The sequence below is a fragment of the Phocoena phocoena genome, chromosome 3 (assembly GCF_963924675.1).
Source record: "Phocoena phocoena chromosome 3, mPhoPho1.1, whole genome shotgun sequence".
Classification (NCBI taxonomy): domain Eukaryota; kingdom Metazoa; phylum Chordata; class Mammalia; order Artiodactyla; family Phocoenidae; genus Phocoena; species Phocoena phocoena.
Window position 1 is genome coordinate 32,387,365 of NC_089221.1, and position 22,148 is coordinate 32,409,512.

Here is a 22,148-nt window from a genome sequence, read left to right on the forward strand (position 1 = left end):
CAATTTTCTAAAATTTACCAAGGCTTGATTTGTGACCCAAGATATGATCTATCCTGGAGAATGTTCCATGAGCACTTGAGAAAAATGTGTATTCTGTTGTTTTTGGATGGAATGTCCTATAAATATCAATTAAGTCCATCTAGTTTAATGTATCATTTAAAGCTGTGTTTCCTTATTTATTTTCATTTTGGATGATCATATTTCCATTGGTGAAAGTGGGGTGTTAAAGTCCCCTACTATGAATGTGTTACTGTCGATTTCCCCTTTTATGGCTGTTAGTATTTGCCTTATGTATTGAGGGGATCCTATGTTGAGTGCATAAATATTTACAATTGTTATATCTTCTTCTTGGATCGATCCCTTGATCATTATGTACTCTCCTTCTTTGTCTCTCGTAATACCCTTTATTTTAAAGTCTATTTTGTCTGATATGAGAATTGCTACTCCAGCTTTCTTTTGGTTTCCATTTGCATGGAGTATCTTTTTCCATCCCCTTACTTTCAGTCTGTATGTGTCTCTAGGTCTGAAGTGGGTCTCTTGTAGACAGCATATATATGGGTCTTGTTTTTGTATCCATTCAGCCAGTCTGTGTCTTTTGGTGGGAGCATTTAATCCATTTACATTTAAGGTAATTATCAATATGTATGTTCCTATTCCCATTTTCTTAATTATTTTGGGTTTGTTATTGTAGGTCTTTTCCTTCTCTTGTGTTTCTTGCCTACTAGAGAACATCCTTTAGCATTTGTTGCAAAGCTGGTTTGGTGGTGCTGGACCCTCTCAGCTTTTGCTTGTCTGCAAAGGTTTTAATTTCTCCATCAAATCTGAATGAGATCCTTGCTGGGTAGAGTAATCTTGGTTGCAGGTTCTTCTCCTTCATCACTTTAAATATGTCCTGCCAGTCCCTTCTGGCTTGCAGAGTTTCTGCTGAAAGATCAGCTGTTAATCTTATGGGGATTCCCTTGTGTGTTATTTCTTGTTTTCCCTTGCTGCTTTTCATATGTTTTCTTTGTATTTAACTTCTAACAGTTTGATTAATATGTGTCTTGGTGTGTTTCTCCTTGGATTTATCCTGTATGGGACTCTGTGCTTCCTGGACTTGATTAACTATTTCCTTTCCCATATTAGGGAAGTTTTCAACTATAATCTCTTCAAATATTTTCTCAGTCCCTTTCTTTTTCTCTTTGTCTTCTGGAGCCCCTATAATTCGAATATTGGTACGTTTAATGTTGTCCCAGAGGTCTCTGAGACTGTCCTCTGTTCTTTCCATTCTTTTTTCTTTATTCTGCTCTGCAGTAGTTATTTCCACTGTTTTATCTTCCAGGTCACGTACCCGTTCTGCTTCAGTTATTCTGCTATTTTTCCCATCTAGAGTATTTTTAATTTCATTTATTGTGTTGTTCATCGTTGCCTGTTTCATCTTTAGTTCTTCTAGGTCCTTGTTAAATGTTTCTTGCATTTTCTCTATTCTGTTTCCAAGATTTTGGATCATCTTTACTATCATTATTCTGAATTCTTTTTCAAGTAGACTGCCTATTTCCTCTTCATTTGTTAGGTCTGGTGGGTTTTTATCTTGCTCCTTCATCTGCTGTGTGTTTTTCTGTCTTCTCATTTTGCTTATCTTACTGTCTTTGGGGTCTCCTTTTTGCAGGCTGCAGGTTCGTAGTTCCCGTTGTTTTCGGTGTCTGTCCCCAGTGGCTAAAGTTGGTTCAGTGGGTTGTGTAGGCTTCCTAGTGGAGGGGCCTAGTGCCTGTGTTCTGGTGGATGAGGCTGGATCTTGTCTTTCTGGTGGGCAGGTTCACGTCTGGTGGTGTGTTTTGGGGTGTCTGTGGACTTACGATTTTAGACAGCCTCTCTACTAATGGGTGGGGTTGTGTTCCTGTCTTGTTAGCTGTTGGGCATAGGGTGTCCAGCACTGTAGCTCGCTCGTCGTTGAGTGAAGCTGGGTGCTGGTGTTGAGATGGAGATCTCTGGGAGATTTTCGCCATTTGATATTATGTGGAGCTGGGAGGTCTCTTGTGGACCAGTGTCCTGAAGTTGGCTCTCCCACCTCAGAGGCACAGCACTGACTCCTGGCTGCAGCACCAAGAGCCTTTCATCCACATGGCTCAGAATAAAAGGGAGAAGAAGAAAAGAAAAGAAAAGAAAAGAAAAGAAAAAAAGAAAAGAAAAGGAAAGAAAGAAGGAAGGAAGGAAGGAAAGAAGGAAGGAAGGAAGGAAGGAAGGAAAGAAGGAAGGAAGGAAGGAAAGAAAGAAAAAGAAAGAAAGAAAAAGAAAGAAAGAAAGAAAGAAAAGAAAGAAAGAAAGAGAAAGAAAGAAAGAAAGGAAGAAAGAAAGAAAGAAAAGAAAAAAGAAAGAGAAAGAAAGAAAGGATAAAATAAAATAAAGCTATTAAAATAAAAAATAATTATTAAGAAAAAATGTTTTTAAAAAGAAAAAAAAAATGCTTTTAAAAAGAAAAGAAATGTTTTTAAAAAGAAAAAAAAAAAGATAGAACCCTAGGACAACTGGGGAAAGCAAGGCTACACAGCCAAAATCTAACACAGAAGCATGCATATACACACTCACAAAAAGAGGGAAAACGGGGAAAAATAATGTATCTTGCTCTCAAAGTCCACCTCCTCAATTTGGGATGATTCGTTGCCTATTCATATATTCCACAGATGCAGGGTACATCCAGTTGATTGTGGAGCTTTAATCCGCTGCTTCTGAGGCTGCTGGGAGAGATTTCCCTTTCTCTTCTTTGTTTGTACAGCTCCCAGGGTTCAGCTTTGGGTTTGGCCCTGCCTCTGCATGTAGGTTGCCGGAACGCATGTGTTCTTTACTCAGGACGGGGTTAAAGGAGCAGCTGCTTCGGGGGCTCTGGCTCACTCAGGCCGGGTGGAGGGAAGGGTGCGGATGCGGGGCCAGCCTGCAGTGGCAGAGGCCAGCGGGACGTTGCACCAGCCTGAGGCGCGCCGTGAGTTCTCCCAGGGAATTTGTCCCTGGATCCCGGGACCCTGGCAGTGGCGGGCTGCACAGGCTCCCCGGAAGGGAGGTGTGGAGAGTGACCTGTGCTCGCACACAGGCTTCTTGTTGGCGGCAGCAGCAGACTTAGCGTCTCATGCCCGTCTCTGGGGTCCGCGCTGCTAACCGCGGCTCGCGCCTGTCTCTGGAGCTCCTTTAAGCAGCGCTCTTAATCCCCTCTCCTCACGCACCAGGAAACAAAGATGGAAGAAAAAGTCTCTTGCCTCTTCGGCACGTCCAGACTTTTTCCCGGACTCCCTCCTGACTAGCCATGGTGCACTAACTCCCTGCAGGCTATGTTCACGCCGCCAACCCCAGTCCTCTCCCTGCGCTCCGACCAAAGCCCAAGCCTCAGCTCCCAGCCCAGCCCGCCCCGGCGGGTGAGCAGACAAGCCTCTCAGGCTGGTGAGTGCCGGTCGGCACTGATCCTCTGTGCAGGAATCTCTCAGCTTTGCCCTCAGCACCCCTGTTGCTGTGCTGTCCTCCGCGGCCCTGAAGCTCCCCGCCTCCGCCACACACAGTCTCCGCCTGCGAAGGGGCTTCCTAGTGTGTGAAAACTTTTCCTCCTTCACAGCTCCCTCCCACTGGTGTTGGTCCCGTCCCTATTCTTTTGTCTCTGTTTATTCTTTTTTCTTTTGCCCTACCCAGGTACGTGGGGAGCTTCTTGCCTTTTGGGAGGACTGAGATCTTCTGCCCGCGTTCAGTAGTGTTCTGTAGGAGTTGTTCCACGTGTAGATATATTTCTGGTGTATCTGTGCTGAGGAAGGTGATCTCCATGTTTTACTCTTCCGCCATCTTCCTGTACTCTGTCTCATTTTTTAAAAAACAATAAATATTTATTATCTCACAATGTTTCTGTGAGTCAGGAATCTAGAAGAGTTTAATTGTGCAGTTATGGCTCAGGGTGCCTCATAAAATTGTAGTCAAAATATTGATCAGGGCTGCAGTCATCTCAAGACTTGACTGAAGCTGTAGAATCTGCTTCAGGATGGTTTACTCACAACGTGCTAGTTGTTGGCAAAAGGTCTCAGTTCCTTCCCACGTGTGCCTCACCATAGGCTGCTTTACTGTCTTCATGACATAAAGGCAAGGAATCGAAGAAAGAATAGTGTTTCTTTAAATTTCCTTGGGTTGTTTTTCTTTAGTCTATAAAATCTTTATTTTACCTTTGTTTTTGAAAGACATTTTCTCTAGGTAGGTTGACATTATTTTCTTTCTGCACTCTAAATATGCCATTCTACTGTCTTCTGCTTCCATTATTTCTGTTGGGAAATCAGCTGTCAGAGTTGTTCCTTTGAAAGTAGAGTCTTTTATCTCAAGCTGATTTTAAGATTTTTATTTATCTTGGTTTTTGACAACCTTACCATGATGTGTGTACATGTTGTTTTCTTTGTATTATCTTGAGTTTTCTGAGCTTTATGAAGTTTCATCAGTTTTAGAAACAAAAGTTTTGACCACTGCTTCTTTGGATATCTGCTTCTGCTCATTTTCTCTCTCTTCTCCAAAGACAACAATTATGTTTTATCCCTTTTGTTATGTTCATTTCCTTTCTCTTCCCCTGCCCCCAATGTTTTACTTGATATTTTTATTGATTTTTATTTCAATTTACTAATGATAGCGTCTCATCCAAAATGGATTTTTAATTTCACTGAGTTCAGAATTTCAGGTTTTATATTTTTCTGTACTAGTTCCATTTGATTCATTTTGCACACTGCAATTATATGGTGAAATTCTCCATTATTTCATCTATTTTCTTCTTCTTCTCCATTTTCCTTAATAAGTTAATCATGCTTGTTTTAAAGTCTTTTCCCTCTAGCTGTAATATCTGGATCACCTGTAGACATGCTTCTATGGAATTTCTTTTCTTCTGAGTTTTCAGTTACATAGTCATGTCTTTTTGTATGACACTCAATCATATTTCTGACTGAATGTCAGACACTGTAAATTTTATTAAAGGTTCCAAGTGATGTTATCTCCATCAGAGACGGTTTATCCTTTCCTCTTTTAGTCAGGTAGATTAACGGGACTGATGAGCTTATCCTAGTCACCAACTGAGTTAAATTGAGACTATGCTGCAATTTTGTTAAGATTTGAGTGTACCTCTGGTTTTCTTGTGTTTCTAAAGTATGGATCTCCAAAACTTTCAAGAGACTTTAGCAAGTTTTTTTTTTTTCTCCTTAGCAGTGAGAAATTGGGGATTTTTTTCTACACACTTCATAAGTTTTGAACTTAGATCTTTAGGCACTCATCCACAATTACTTCAGAATTTGGGACATGTCAAGAACAGGAAATCAGCTATGAAATACCCAGTTCGTTACTTGAATACTACATAATTGCCAAAAGCTGTTCTGATTTTTCAGGTCCTAGGAAAAGCGTACCTGGATTTTCAGCTTCTAATTATGTCCTGATCAGTAAGTGACCCCAGGGAAAAAAAGCAACTGCATATAATCAGTGTAAATTCACTAGTTCTTAGAGGCCTTTCCACTTCTGCCCATGACCCCCCTTCCTGGGAGGCCTCTGTGTCCTATGCACAGGAGACCATAGCCTATTCCACTGTGTTTTCCTCAGTGGAAACATTTTAACTTCTGCTCTCCACAGATTCTTATCTCAGCAAACTTCTAGAAGGGTAAATCAGACTTGATCTGGGGGCTTCTCACATCTCTAGGCTTGTCACTCACATACACATATGCTTGCCAAATAGTCTGGTCTTCTACCTAGGTCTAGGTCATATTCTTAACCTCTAGTCTGTGGCCTAAATCTATAGTGCCCCCAATGGCATCTCTAGATTTTTCACTCCCTCTGGTCCTTATTGCTTTCACAGCTCTATACTGCTTTAAATATATGATTTCCATAATTATTCAACTTTTCTAGTTTTCCATAGCAGATGCTATGAACTACACTATCCTACTCTGAAGTTTAAAAAATACGTTGTTTTTAAAATTTGCTATAAAAAATTAAAATTACAATTTTACAATCCTTACTGACTGCCTATTCTAATAACATTATCATATTAAATGTACCTTTTTTTTTTCCTGTGTGAGGTCAAAATATATTACAGTTTATAGAAATAGAAGCCAGGGTAAATTTTAAAAGGGATTTTTTTTTTTTAACAGAAGAAAGATTTGGGCCTAATGAGACAGTAGCAATGAAAATAGCTCCTTTGTATGTGGAAAAGAAAAACCAAAGTTATCAAGTTAGAGTGAAAATTTATAAATATAATTAATAAAACTGAGGACAATATTCTTGTAACAGCAGACTCTAGGATGAAGATAATGATAAAGTAGAAGATGATAATGATTAATATCCAAGGCAATCAGTATTTATTGAATACTTATTATGTGCCAGGTACTAAATAAAACATCTATGTAGATTAGAATGAATATGTGTAAAGCACCTGGAAATATTGCCTAACTCATTATAAGCTTTACAAGAGTGTTAGTTGCTGCTATTACTACTACTACTATTATTATTATAGTATTTATTCTTTACAATAATTCTTTAAGGTAAAAATCATGACTTTTATTTTACCTAGGAAAAAATGGATCCAAGAGAGGCTAATAACTTGCCCCAAATCATAAAGCTAGTAGGTTACAGAACAAAAAACCAAAACCAGATCTGTATAGCCCGAAGTCTATGCTCTCAATCACTATGATACTTTAGGGGGATCTTGTTAAGGAAAAAAAGAACATTTGTGGCTTTAAAGAACTTATGCAAATATAGTCGTGTACTTAAATATCTACCATACTCTTTTTGAGTTTTTTTCATTTACACAAAGGCTTTACTAATCTGCTGCACAATTATATAGGAATAAAAACCAGGCCTATACACAATATCTTCCTTTATTGCAATCATCTCTCCAATCTTAAAATATCATTTTCTCCACTTGATAAATAAAAAAGTTAAATCGAAATACACTGTGAAATATCAAAAATGCCAGCTTATTCCCACTGGATTCCCATGAATAATGTATTTAAAATCACTTATTAAGGAGAATATTGTACATAAATTTGTTAGTTAATGATACAGGCTAATGTCAATTTTGTAATCTCAAAATATTTCTAGTAGCCCTAATAAAACCAGAACTATAACATTTAAGACAAGTTTCATAAAATGATTTAAACAGGCAAAGTAGGGAACAATAAATCTTTTATAATTTGCATAATTTCATACCCAAATAAAGCCTTGGTTTAAACTTACTCTGAATGATATCTGCAATGGACAACAATGTAATACATTCACACAAATAAACTATAACAGTACATTTTGTGGTAACTCCCTGGTGGTCCAGAGGTTAGGACTCCATGCTCTTACTGCCGAGGGCCCAGGTTTAATCCCTGGTCAGGGGAACTAAGATCCCACAAGCCACGGGGCATGGCCAAAAATGAGGGGGAAAAAAAAAAAGAATACAGTTTGTGAAAATTCTGTTCCAACCTCTACTACATACTTATTATAGAAAAGGGCATATGGTAGCCTTACTATTTTAGACCAACTGTAAAAAAAAAAAAAACTGAATTAGTAAAAATAAAAAAGAAATTGTAGAGTATTTTAAAAAAGATATGTATTCTATTTCTTTCAATTATATATGGTCTTTAGTTGCCAACAAGTGTCTCCAAGTTCAGAGAGTTTTAGCATGGTTTAATAAATAAATAGTATATAATTAGCAGGAGCTATTCACACACAATTAACATACTATAGTCCTTAAAAAGAAATGGTCTTCTTAAATAAATACGTAAATGTCTGTGAAACCTTACTTGTGCTCTAATTTGCTCAGTCAAGTTTTCATAGATTATAAAAAAAAAATAAACTTCACTTTACATGTTGATGAAATATACTTGAGAATTTTTTCAATTCAGTCCAAATTGAATGAGCTATAAAATACTGCTGGGATAAGCCAAGCTTATTAGTTAATTTAGGTTTAATAATTAATGCTGTGCTGCATATTAACTTTAAAATTTCAAAGTAAGAGTATGTATTTAAAGTCATATTTTAAAACTAGAAAGAATATTAAAGTTCCTACCTCTAATTCTACATCAGCTCGTACATACTGTCGGGTCTTTGGATGATTAAGGAGGTGTAAAATTGTAGTAATGAGAGCCTCATTTATTCGACTTAATTGGCAATCGATCACATTTTTCAAGATGGTGTTTAGTCCACCTCGAAGGGCCACCACCTCTGGATTCTGAAGTGCTAAAATAAAAAAGAAAAACTTAATATATTATATAGGGGATAATTAATAAAATGTAATCAGAAATCTGGGATTTTAATACTTAATTTGCTTTCTGACTTGAAAAACTTTCCAGTCAATGACATTTAAAAGGACACGTGGATAAATTACCTAATAAGAGTCACTGAATATACTTTCCAAAACTCTGATTTGTTTCTTAATGTCTCTGAATTTTTTCATATCTTTTGTTCATGTTTTACTGAATGGTTCTTCTTTCCTATCAATTGCAAGGAGTTCTTTATATAATGGGAATATTAGCCTTTTATCTGTTTCAAATCTTTTATCTGATTTGTAACTTAACTTTAGATTTTAAGCTCAGAAACTCCTCCCTTACTTCAAATATCAGGCATTTTCTCTGTATGCACGCACACCCAAGTGTGTGTTTTAAATGAGTTCATGATTAACATTTCAGTTTTCAATCTGTCAGGAAACAGACTTTGGCTTAATATTGATAAGCTCATTTTTTCCCAAATGTTTATTCAACTATCCCAGCATGCTTTCCCAACTGATTTTCATACTTTTGATATACTGAAGTCTTCTATGTATCAGGGTCTGCAACCCTTGATTCTTTTTCATTTTTTTCTCTCTTAATAAGCCAGCTTAACTTTTTTAAAATATGAGAAAAAAATCTTTGCTTTCTCCTCCATTTAATCTTTTTCAAAAATGTTTTTTTCATAGTTGAATTTTTCCTGTTTATTCTGGTTGAACTTTAGATTTAGGTTTCTTCTCCATTTTTTCTAAATTGAGGTATAATTACTTACAGTAAAATACACAGATTTTAATGGTACAGTTCAATAAATTCTGAACAATATCTATACCCCTGTAACCAATACCTCAATCAAGGTATAGCACTTTCATCATCCTAGAAAGTTCCTTCACACCACTTTTCAATCAGTCTCCCTCCACAACAAAGGCAACAAATATTCTCATTTCTACCTATAGATTAGCTCTGCCTTCTTGAAAATCAATTAAACAAATTGAAAAGTACCCCCTAAACACACACACGTCTTCCACATTTCTTATTTTTATTTGTTATATATAGTTTTCTTGTCTACTTTGGAAATAGTATCATTTTTTTCCATTATATTTACTGATTATTGCTGAAACACAAAATAAATCTATTAAATCTATATTTTCAGGTTTCCGCTGTACTGAATTACTGAAGTTGTTCTTCAGTTGATTCAGAGTTTTCTAGATATATCATCTACTATGTATGATGCCTTCTTTCCAATATGTAAAACTCATTTATTATTTTGTCTTGCTAACCTGGTTAAAACGCTAATTAAGAGCTTTTAAAATGATGTAGTATTTGTAGAGATCCACTATTAAGAATATGATTGGTGGACTTCCCTGGTGGCTTAACAGTAGTTAAGAATCCGCCTGCCAATGCAGGGGACATGGGTTCGAGCCCTGGTCTGGGAAGGTCCCACATGCCACCGAGCAACTAAGCCCATGCGCCACAACTACTGAGCCTGTGCTCTAGAGCCCGTGAGCCACAACTACTGGGCTCGCATGCCACAACTACCGAAGTCCATGTGCCTAGAGCCCATGCTCCGCAACAAGAGAAGCCACTGCAATGAGAAGCCCACGCACTGCAAGGAAGAGTAGCCCCCACTCGTCGCACCTAGAGAAAACCTGCGCTCAGCAACGAAGACCCAACGCAATCATAAATAAATAAATAAACAAATTTATTAAAAAAGAGTATGAGTGGTGATTTGAGATGAATATTCTACAATGTTAACATAGTAGCATTCTAATTATTCCATTTTATGTATGCGTGTATTTGTGTGTATGTGCATATCTGTGTGTTTATGTATATAAAATGCTAGTTTCATTTAAATTAAAATTGGTAAATTTCCATATTTTTAATGCTCTCAATTAGATTATACTATATGAGAATTATTTGTTCCTTGAAACAATTTTTTTAAGACAAAACTAACTAAATGACTCTTTGGAGGCAATTAATTCATCAAGTACTTCTATGGTTTTTGATCCATCACGTGTTCTACTCTTTTGAGTCAAATGGATATTAAAATTTTCTCTGAAAACCCATTCATTTCAATAAGATTTTCAAATATATAAAAAAATTATCTCATAATTTTTAAAACTATTAATTCTCTTTCTCATTCTATTAATCTTTTCTCTGACTTTTGCATTTTTCAAACAATAGTGTATGTTTGCCTGTGTATCATTTTTTTCTTCTTCCATTAACACAGATTAGATTAAATAATCTATCTTGTTCTCTAAGACTCAGAATCATTATTGCTTTCCTCCTGCTTATGTTAAAATTTATTTTTTTTCTTCTTTTTCTATTTTTTGGGTTCGCTCACTTATTTTCATTACTTTTTGCTTAATTATAAAAGCATCTTATAGTGAGAAGTTAACTCGAGTATATAACTTTCCAAGCATCTCATACATTGACATGTAGTCAAATTTTTATTATTTTTCAGAATTTCCTTAATCAAATTTCTGACTTTTTCTCTAAATCAACAGGTATTGTGGACAGTATTTTTACACTCTCAATGATAAGGCTTGGCTCTTTTGTTTCTTTAAACTTTTGTTATTCATTTATTTATTATATCAAGAGTGAATGTAACCTATACCACTTCTGCTTTTGGTGGGGAAAAATATTATCTTCTCTTGTCATTAAAAATTATATTTCTTTGGTTATAAGTGAGGTTGAACTTTTAAAATACTTTGACTAGCCATGCATTTCTTTGAGAATTACTTATTTTTCCTACTGATCTGTATATAAGTAAGTTCTTTACCTGTCATGGTAAAGAACTTATTTATTACATTTATTTTTTCCTTTGTTCTGGTACTACATGTTTTCTTACCTCCTTATAATAAAATCTACAGCTGCTGAAATCTGTTTGATTTCTTTTGATAATTCAAAATTCCTTTTCCTTACGTGATCAGATAGTCATCCATTCCCCCCCATATTTTCCCCATTTAACTCTTAAATCCTTTTTCATTTAGAATTCTTTTTTAATGTAGAGTGAATTGTTGTTTTGCACTCACATCAAGATACAATGTGGTTAATTAATGTCTGAGAGCCAGACTTTAAGAGATTTTATTCTAATTACTGGAATCTGGACAATTCCTATATATTAAATTTCATGATGAGTAAAACTTTAAAATTTATAGAATTTTAATGTCACTTTGAAATGATTTGTTAAACAAGTCCACTACTTCCTTATCAGGAATGTCCTACTTTTTCATATCTTTTTACCAATACCTAAAGAATTAATGTATTAAAGGCATTAAGAAGTGTTATATATTCTTTCTAAAATACTACATTTTCATTACTCAAAGAAAATTCTGACCTAGTTCACAGATAATGGCGATGCATGCTCGAACCATTCTGTCTCTTTCTTGGAGTCCATCGTTTCCAACTGCTATTAATGAGTTGGCCACAGAGCTAGGAAACAAGGAAGCATTCACAGTAATCATCTGTAACAGGGAGAAATCAGAAAAAGAAGTTACTTCATAATGCATTTTTCAAACCTATTTTATTCAGACTTAAGTGTTTAAGACCGTAGAATATTTATAAGATCCAGGCACTAATTTTAATCTTCTCCTTCAAATGAACATGTCAAAGGACTAATATAACTAATAACTGATGCAATAAATGTTAATAATCATTACGATGGAAAAAAGTGTTGGCTTTTTTTCCCTAATAGTCCAGACTATAAATTAGTTGACTACCAAGATATAACGTTTCTGAGATTCTAAGCTCCTTTAGGATAGGAACTCTATTTTAAACAACTTTTCAGTAACTAGACAAAGTAAATCAGTGGTGACAACAGCTGCAAACATACTACTGTACTACTACATTCCTGACTCCTTCCCCATTTATTATCACCACTACATCCTATCAATTTACTTCATTAACTCAACTCTTTCCACCATCAAACTCTGACTTGGGTCCTCATTCTTACTTTGATTGCTGCAACTGATGTCTCATCATCTCCCTATGTCTCTCACTTGTTGCTATACTGAAAGGCAAACTTAAGAATCCATAATCTATTTTTTTTGAAGTCCCCATTTTCTTTTTGGTTGTAATGGGGACTGCCCTCAGCTCTTAGAGGTTGCCCTCAGGTCCCTGTCATGGGCAGCTCACTCATGGTTATTTGCTACTTCAAGACAGGCAGCAGTCTCTCCATAATCTATTTTTAATATTTCAAACACTGTGATGGAAACAGTATGTCTCTGGTGACAAAAACTTTTGTTGAATCTCATTTTAAATGAAAAGTTTAATTGGCAATAACATATTTGGAATACTGAAAACAGATAACATGTATCTTCAGTTTGGAAAACAGAAGGAAAAATTATGTAGTTAATTACTCTTTAATAAATAAAAGACTATTTGGTAGATGAAGTATTTCAAAATAGCAGGTCCTTGGAGTGGGAGTAGAAGAAAATGTTTTATTCTGTTTGGGTAGTGATAAATACTGGGGATAATTAATCTGTCCTGGGTGTTACTATTTATAATCCTGTTGAAAAATAAGACTTACACTCTGACAAAATTAGGGGACACAATATAACTAAACTAATATCCAGTTAAATCCTATAGAGGTTCAAAGGAGAGATCTATATTGGATAGAGTACTTGTAAATGGTTTACATCATTTAAGCCGCATTATGTGATATGACAAGTTTCAAATGAAATTATAGAATACTGTTCCACAACCATAAAATAGATGTCTAATAACCTTAGAATCTACAAAACCTTTCACATTTGTTTCTAAACAGTATTTTTCATTAATCAAAAATGTTGGAGAAGAAAGAAGAGGAAAGGGAAAAGAGGTATAAGAAACTGATCTTCCTCAGTGAGAAAATTCTAACTTCTTATGATATTAATTTATATTTTAATACTTATTGATCTATTACTATACTTACAAGGGGCTTGTAAGAAAAATTCCCAAGACAATAAGACGTATGTAATGTATTTTTAAAAGAGTTGGCTAGAAGCCAGACCAACCGGCTTCCAGGGCCAAATCTGCCATTAATAAACTGTTACCTTGGCAAACCAATCCTCTCTGTGCCTTAGTTTCCTCATTTGTAAATGAGGATGTATAGGATCCGATGATTTCTAGAATCTCAAGTATAAAATTCTATTCTATGAATCTCAAGTGTAGAGCTATGAAATGGATAACAGTAATTTAAAGTTTTTACAAGTGAAATCACTCTTGTTATTTTTCAGGGAAAATATACACAAAGAAACTCTTAAATTCTGTGTAAATCAGAATACTTTTCTTGTAAATCAGTGAGTAATCAATGAGGGAAAAGTCATAGAATTTAGTCTCTGCTGAAATAAAAGTTTAATCATCTTTTTTGCATGATAGGACATATATAAAACAAATCAAAGATCATAAGTAGGTAATAAATTTGTAGAACTGCTATAAAAGAATGAGAGAAATATTGAGTTCTCTAAGGGAAATATTTAAAATTTCAGCTGGGACTGCAAGATGAATATAATATAGAAAGGGGTGGAAATGAGAAGAATAGGATAGAAGCAGTGATCACAGCAGTGGTGGAGGGCAGCTTGTCTACACATATAATGGCATAATGAGATGGGTCATAATTGGTTGCCCCAAAAGTGGGCTCTGAATGCCAAGATAAGCAGGTTGTGCTTAATACCAAAAGGATTTGTGGGCCAGTGTAGGTTTGGAAATTTGGAGAACTGGGCTTTTCACACTGGCTTTGACAATATCTTGCTGTGTATCAAGGGCAAGTGATTCCTTTAAATGAATCCCTTTCAGCTATAAAAAAAAAAAAAATCTGTGATATATTAATCTCATATTGCATGAATATAGAAATGATATATGAAGAAAATAATGGCTTAATTAGGCAGGCAGTAAGAAAACTTTAAGTTGGATAAAGAGTAGCAAGAGCTGACTAGTGTGAAAATAATACAGATAATGAGAGAGACAAGAATTAGGAAGGACTGCCTGGATTAGAGCAAGAAAGAGACATGAAAAAATCAGAGACACTGAAAAAAAACCAAGCAAACAAACAAAATCTCCTAAATGAATGAAATAGGTGAAAGAGAAGAAAAAGTAACATAGTATTCCTTAATTATTCATAAAGCAAGTTATCCTAAAGCAACAAATGTTTTTGCTTTTCCTTTAAAAAACATTATTACTTTCACAGAAAATTTTAAAACTGTTCTGAACGCATACAAAGAACCCACAGTGACCTAGCAATTATATTATTAACATTAATTTCTACTAGCTCAGTTGCCAAAATGTTGCTGGAAAAAAAGAAATATGTGCTTCAATTGTTAAAAGTATTAGTGAAATTATAGTTCCTCTGGCCAATAGAGGCCACTGTTCATTCAGCAACCTTGCTTTCCCTTTTACTCTGTTTTTAGCTAACCCAAGGAGGAATCCTGTGACATAACTCTACCTTTGAGCCTGTATTTTACCACCAGGTACAAGCAGTTTTCCCGCCCTTGAATCCACAAATGATATCTGCCTTCTTCAAAAGATAACAAAATAAAATTACATTTTTGTTATGGCATTTCTGAATTGTTTCAAGGGTCTGTTTATTTTTACCGGGCTATTTTATAAATTACACTGTAACTTGTACAAAACACTGTACAAAACAGAAATAAAATATTTAGTGAATAATTCAAAGAAGCTGAATTTAATTTAATCCATTTGGGGTTCTTTTTTCATCTGAACGCAGTTTCTAAGGCAGCAACTCTCAAAGTGTGGTCCAGAAAACTGAGGGTCCTGACGATATTTTCAGATTCTGCAAAGTGAAAACTATTTTCATAGTAATTCAAAGACATTATTTGTCTTTTTTACTCTCACAAGTACATATGGAAGTTTTCCAGAGGCTCCACTGCATGTGAAATCACAAGAGACTGAATACAAAAGCAAATATGACAATCCAGGTATCTTCTATCAGGACAAACACTACAGAAATTTGTATAAATCTAAAATAATGCCACTCTACTCATTAACTTTATCTTTGGAAAACAGTTATTTTTATAAAAATATGTTACTTATGTTTACTTGTAATGAGTTTGTTATTTTTTAATATGTTAATATATTTTTTAATTTCTCACTTTTAATTCCTAGTATGATAAATACTGACATTTATATAACTCAAATAACCAAAGAGCTATTCTAGGTTCTTCAGAAACAAATTTTGTTTTCTTATCTTGAATTCTCAAAATCATGCAGTAGAAGAGGTTGTACGTATAAGTAAAAATCATAAACCTAATTTTTATATTTAAATATGAAGAGTCAAATCACGGTGCCAACATAACAATTTACCCTATAACAAACATTTTTTAAATCTATCTCCAATATCACTCTTAACTAGAACTGCAAACTTCTTTTAAGACAACTCATCCATTTACTTCTTCCTTACTATGCTCACCTGTGGGTACTATTACTAACCATAAGCTGAACAACTGGAAGAAAAAGGAAAAAGGAGATCTAGTTAATGCACAAACTCAACAGTCTGCAATTCTGGAGCATGCACTGTATTCAAAGGTGGGAAAAAAGGAGAAGAGCTAAAAAAGTTAACTGTTAAATAATCTTAGATGTTTTTACATTAAAACAAACATACACTGCATCAGTTTTATGAATTTTTAAGATGAAACATGATACTTTATGATGAAACATGATAAAATTCTTACACAAACTGTACCCTAACCAAATTAACTCTCAGTTTACTCTATTCCTCTGCCATTAGGGCATCACATCACATTAAATAACAATAAAAAAACTCCTGGAAGGCCTCTCTCATTAGAAGCATTATGGATTATCCTCAACACCCTCTCTTGGGGAGTTTAGATTTTGACCTTTTATCCTGTACAATGGCCTGAATTGTTTATTGCAAGTGCCTACTGATGTATCCAAATTCATCTTCAAAACAATCAGCCTGTAATTATTTTTGACATTCATTTAATAGAATTAACTCCAAGCATATAATTAAGAAAAAATAAGGGTTGGGGGCAAGTAATCCTCTTTCTCCAATAACATATAAAAGCAGTAATTTCATTTATATGCCTACTGCAGGAAAAAATATTCTTTACAATAAACATTTTATAAAAAATACTGCCCTAGCTATACCCACATAGAATAATTACACAACATATTTATGCTTATCTTTAAGTTTTAATACTTATTTAACTCATTTTAACAAAATAAAAATGTTTAATGAGAATTCAGTCTTTCAATTTTAACAGAAAGATTTCACAGTCTAAATCTAAAAATGTAAAATGCTTAACATGAAAATCATAAATCTGCCTTTATTCTCAGACACAGAGCCTACCTTTCTGACTAATCGAAGTGCTTGTGTCCTCTCTACCTCGTTGCTCTGCTGTATGTCAATGCACCTAAATAATACATAAAATATTTAATTATTGATAAAAATCTTATTAAACAATTTTTTTGTATAATACCATGATCAGACCCATGTTCATGTCAATATAGTATTTGTAAATGTTAATACAAGTTATTTTTCAGTACCAGCAAATATTTATTTAATATCTCTAGTGATAAATACTTATTGTAATAAAACATTTCAAAACTATTTCACTTAAAACTCCAGGAAAGAAGAATACCGTAATTTACAGAATTATATATATCTATACAGAAATAATAAACATATTTATAAAGCAAAATATCAGAAATCTACTGAAAAAATATTCACCTATCTTTGATAAAGTTCACAGATACTTTATAAAAATTGTGAAGGAGAAATATTTCAAAGTCTATGTTTTAGTTTAATTGTGATTTTAACCAGAGCCTAAATTTTACATGTTATAACTAAGTTAAAAGTCTTATATTAGCCACAATAATTCTATTTTACCAAAATATAATTTGAAATGTGACTGTACTTCAAAAATTAATGCTCATATATCACTTAACTGACATTTCTCTATAAAATTTATTAAATTATTCAATTTCTAAAGAGTCTTTGGTATATGTGGAAGAATAATTCATTTTTACTTATGTTTAGACAGTTCACAATTCTAATTAATACTTTATATATCAATACATAGATAGTTTGCTATTCAAAAGCATTTCTGCTATCTGAATATAATTAATCTAAAACAACTTTAATAAGAAGCAAATAGACATATAATTTCATTTCTGGCCACAACAGATCAGACCAATCCTCCTGCCAAAAATAACTATAAAGGCTAAACATAGTACTTTGTAAAGCAACTGTTAAAAGGGCAATGGATAATACTCCCTGGAAAGAGAAGCACAAGCTCCATATCCACTCAGGCTTTGTCCCTGGGGACACCTGCCAATCCCCAGTTTTAGGGGAACAGAATCCTAAAAGAAAGCAAAAATCTTCCTGTACTGGAGAGACAGACTGAACTTTAGGGCAACCAAAGTGGCTGGGACTTGAGGGGAAAAAATCTCAAAGAAAAGAAAACAGGAGTATAAGCAAGAATCTGCATGCCATCCCCTTTCCAACACACTTGCCAATTTCTATGTTGTACAAATGCAGAGTTAAAGTCCAAGAAACCAAGCAAAAAGCTACTGCTGAGAAGCCAAGGAACTGAGCAGACATTTTAGCAGGTACATAATATTCTAAGAAAGATGTTAGGGCTCAAGGCTGGTCGGGATGAAGAGGTTCTGCTAAATATCTACATTTTCACTTGAGACTCCATATAGCCACTTCCTAGAGCAAAGGCAAAGGAAAAAAAAACAAATTTTAACACAATCAGTGTGATAAGCCAACATTCCAGAATAAAGCTTAACCCTTTTAAGAGAAAAATAACATGATCCAGAGCCAAAAACTTTTAACATACAATGTTCACATCCAATCACATATAATATGAGGTATGCTTTAAAACAAACAAAGGGTTGAGTAACCAAAAACCAAGAAAAGAAAATGATAATAGAAACAGAACACAGGTGACTCACATACTGGAACTGTCATAAATAACTATGATTATTATGCTCAAGAAAATAAAGCAGAGACCTAGAATGTTTAAGTAAGAGTAAAATATAAATCACAGAAATACAATAACTGAAATTAAAAATTCAAGAGACTGGGGGCTTCCCTGGTGGCACAGTAGTTGAGAGTCCGCCTGCCGACGCAGGGGACACGGGTTCGTGCCCCCGTCTGGGAAGATCCCACATGCCGCGGAGCGGCTGGGCTCGTGAGCCATGGCCGCTGAGCCTGTGGTCCGGAGCCTGCTCCACAACGGGAGAGGCCACAACAGTGAGAGGCCCGCGTACCGCAAAAAAAAAAAACAAAAACAGGTAAGTAGAAAGTAACAACACTGAAGCACAAAGATTAACAACAACAAAGATTGAAAATACAGTAAGGGCATTAGAGACATGTGGCACAGTGAACAGATTCAACACTCTGCAGCTGGAGTACCAGGGGATAGGAGAGAAAGTAACAGGAAAAAAAACCTTTAAAGTAGCCAAAGGAGAAAAAGAAGCAACAAGAAGAGACAACTTACTGTTCAACAAAAAAAAAACAAAATCCAGAAGACAATAACTTATTTAAAGCATTGAAAAATAGTAACTGGTCAAAAAAATACCCTTCAAATGGGAAGGGAAATAGAGGATTTATAGACAAATAAAATATGAGAGAATTCAACTCCAGTATACCTACACTATGAGAAAATAGTAAAGGAAATTCAAGAAAGTGACCCAAGATAAAAGGGTGGAATTGCAAGAAGGAAGAATATTGGAATGGGTAAATAACATAAGTAAGTATCTCTAGTTCCAATTTAATACAGTAACAGGACTATCCTGTGGGGTTACAAATATATGTAGAAATAAGGCAGAGGGGAGCTGATGGTCAAGCTGGAAGAGGTTTCCTGCATTGTTCTGGTTGTAATAAAAATGGTAAACCTTAACATATCAAGGATAAATGTAATCTCTAGGGCAACTGCTAATAGAAGAAAAGGCTTTAAAACCAAGACATTAATAGAAGAGGAAAAAAATTCTTGATTATTCCCAAAGAAACAAAAAAGGAGCAATGCAAGACCAAAGAATAGACGTGACAAATAGAATATGAACAGCAAGACAGCAAAGTCAAATATATGAGAAAACTAATGGCAAGATGACAAACTCATAAATATAATTACATTAGATAAAGCACATAGACCCTGCATATAAAAAACCACTAGACATAGTCTAATCCAATTAGAAGACAAAGATGGTCAAACTAGATTTTAAAAAATCTATATGATGTTAACGGAAGAGAAACTTAAATGTAAGAACAAAAAAAAAGAAAGTGAAAGGACTGAAGAGGATATATTGTGCAAACCCTAAATAAAATAAAGTTAGTATAGCTATATTAACATTAGATAACATGAACACTCATAAAAGAAGTATTACTAGGAATAAAGAGAGACATTTCATAACCAGGAAAGGATTAGCCAATGAGAAGGTTTAACAATTCTAAATATGAATGCAGTAACAAGGTTTCAAAATATATAAAGCAAGAACTGACAGGGGGACTTCCCTGGTGGCGCAGTAGTTAAGAATCCGCCTGCCAATGCAGGAGACACGGGTTCGAGCTCTAGTCCGGGAAGATCCCACATGCCACAGAGCAACTAAACCCATGTGCCACAACTACTGAAGCCCTCGTGCCCTAGAGCCCACGCACTGCAACTACTGAGCCTACGTGCTGCAACTACTGAAGCCCACGTGCCTAAAGCCCATGCTCCGCAACAAGAGAAGCTACTGCAATGAGAAGCCCACGCACCGCAATGAAGAGTAGCCCCCGCTCGCCGCACCTAGAGAAAGCCCACGCAGAGCAACAAAGACCCAACGCAGCCAAAATAAAAAAAAAATTGAGTCCATGATATTAAAACTTCCTAAAAAAGAAAACCCCAGGGCCAGACAGATTCGCCAGTGAACTCTACTAATCATGTAAGGTAAACAGCAATATCTTACATAAGTTCTTACATAAATTCTTCCAGAGAATATAAAAAGGGGGTAACATTTCCTTAGTTGTTTTATAAACATACTCTTGATACCAAAACCAAAAAGAATATTAGAACAATGGAAAAACATAGGCCAATACCTCTCATAAACATAACTGCAAAAATTTTTCCACAGAATATTAGCAAACCCAATACAGTTATATGTGAAATAAAAAGACATCATTAAAAAGTGGTGTTTACTTCAGGAATGCAAACAAGGAATATAAAGAAATCCACTAAGAGTCTACAGCAAGTATCATAAATAATGGCAAAATACTGAACACTTTCAACTTGAGTTCAGGAGCAAAACATAGTTATCCAATTACCATTTCTAGTCAGTGCAATATTCTAACCAGTGAGATATGGTGAGGAAAAGAAAAATATAAGGATTGGGAAGGAAGAAATAAAAGGGTCATCATTTGCAATTAATGCTAATGTACACAGAAACTCTAAAATAACCTTAAAAACAATTAGAAATAAAAAGTGAATTTAGTCAGATCACCGAGATAAGAATATACAAAAACAAAACATTAAAACTTACAATTATTTTTCTATATATTAGCAGCAAAAACTATGAAAAAGAAAAATTTTAATTACATTAATACTATATCTAATAAATGCCTTATGATAAACCTAACAAATATGTGCAAGACCTCTCTGCATAGAAAACTACAAAATGTTGAGAGAAATTAAAGTTCCAAATAAATAAAGGTTTGGAAGATTCGATATTATTACGATATCAATTCACCCCAAATTAACACAGAGCTTCAATGCAATTACTATAGATATCCCGGAAAGTTTTATGGAAATAGACAAGTTGATTTTCTAAAATTCACATGGAAATACTGAACCCAAAATAGAGGAAAAGCTGGAGGACTTATACTAATACATATCAACACTTACTGTTAAGATGCAGTCATTTAAGACAGGGAGAAAACGGAGCAAGAATAGACAAATAGACCAAACAAAGAGAATAGGGAAAGCAAAAACAGAAACATACTTATCATTTACCTGACTTACAACAAAAATGAAACTAGTTTAGACATGAAAGGAGAATCTTTTCACTAAATGCCTCTAATATTTATTGGATATTGATAAAAATGAATTGTGACCTAACACCTATTTCAACATATACGGAATAAAAACTTTAGAAGAAAAAATAGGATATTATCGTCCAAAGAGACCAAAAACATTAACTATAAAATAAAAGACTGCTATATTGGATTTTATTAATTAAGAAGAGTAAGAAGACAAGGTAGACTGACTTGGAGAAGATATTCTCAATACATATACTGGAAAGGAATCATATCCAGAAGATACCAAGAACTCCTACGCAAAAAGATAGACAATCCAATTTATAAATGAGCAAAAGATAAAGAGGATATCCAAATAGTCAGCAAGCAAATGAAAGGGAAACAGAAATTAAAACCACAATGAAACTCACAATGAAAACCACAGCAGAAAAAGGTATAATTAAAAACTGAAAAGAGCAAATGCTGATGAGGATGTGGAGGGACTGGAACTCTCAAACATTTCTGATAGGAGTGTAAATCAGTACAATCACTTTGGAAAACTGTTAGGCAGTAACTACTAAAGTTAGTTAAACATAAAACTTATCACCCAGCAATTCCACTCCTACATATATACCTAAGAGAAATGAGTGCACACGTCCACCAACAGACTTGTGCAAGAATGTTCAGGGCAGCTTTATTCAAAATAGCCAAACACTGAAAACAACCAAGAAAAAATCAACAGAATGGATTAAATAAATTGTGCTCTATTCACAACATAAAATACTACACAGAAATTTTATTTTTAAATCAACATGGATAAATCTCACAGATAACACTGAGGAAAGAAAAGAGTAATGTATACTTCCAATATATGATACTCAAGAATAGGAGAAACTAGTCTAGGATGAAAAAGGCCAGAGTAATGTTTCCTACTGACTGGGGACACAAGGGAACTTGACTGGGATGCTGAAAATGTTCCA

The 22,148-nt window shown here is 34.6% G+C and overlaps 1 protein-coding gene across 2 annotated transcripts in view; it reads right to left on the reverse strand.

Moving 5' to 3' along the window:
* Window positions 1-22,148, reverse strand: part of RICTOR (RPTOR independent companion of MTOR complex 2) — a 91,519-nt gene that overhangs the window by 53,194 nt on the left and 16,177 nt on the right. For both annotated transcript variants that reach the window (XM_065873395.1, XM_065873394.1), the window contains exons 4-6: window positions 16,522-16,585; window positions 11,554-11,680; window positions 8,021-8,190 (exon numbers count right to left, since the gene is read on the reverse strand). In XM_065873395.1, coding sequence (XP_065729467.1) covers window positions 8,021-8,190; window positions 11,554-11,680; window positions 16,522-16,585 — 361 coding nt within the window. The remainder of the gene's footprint in view (window positions 1-8,020; window positions 8,191-11,553; window positions 11,681-16,521; window positions 16,586-22,148) is intronic.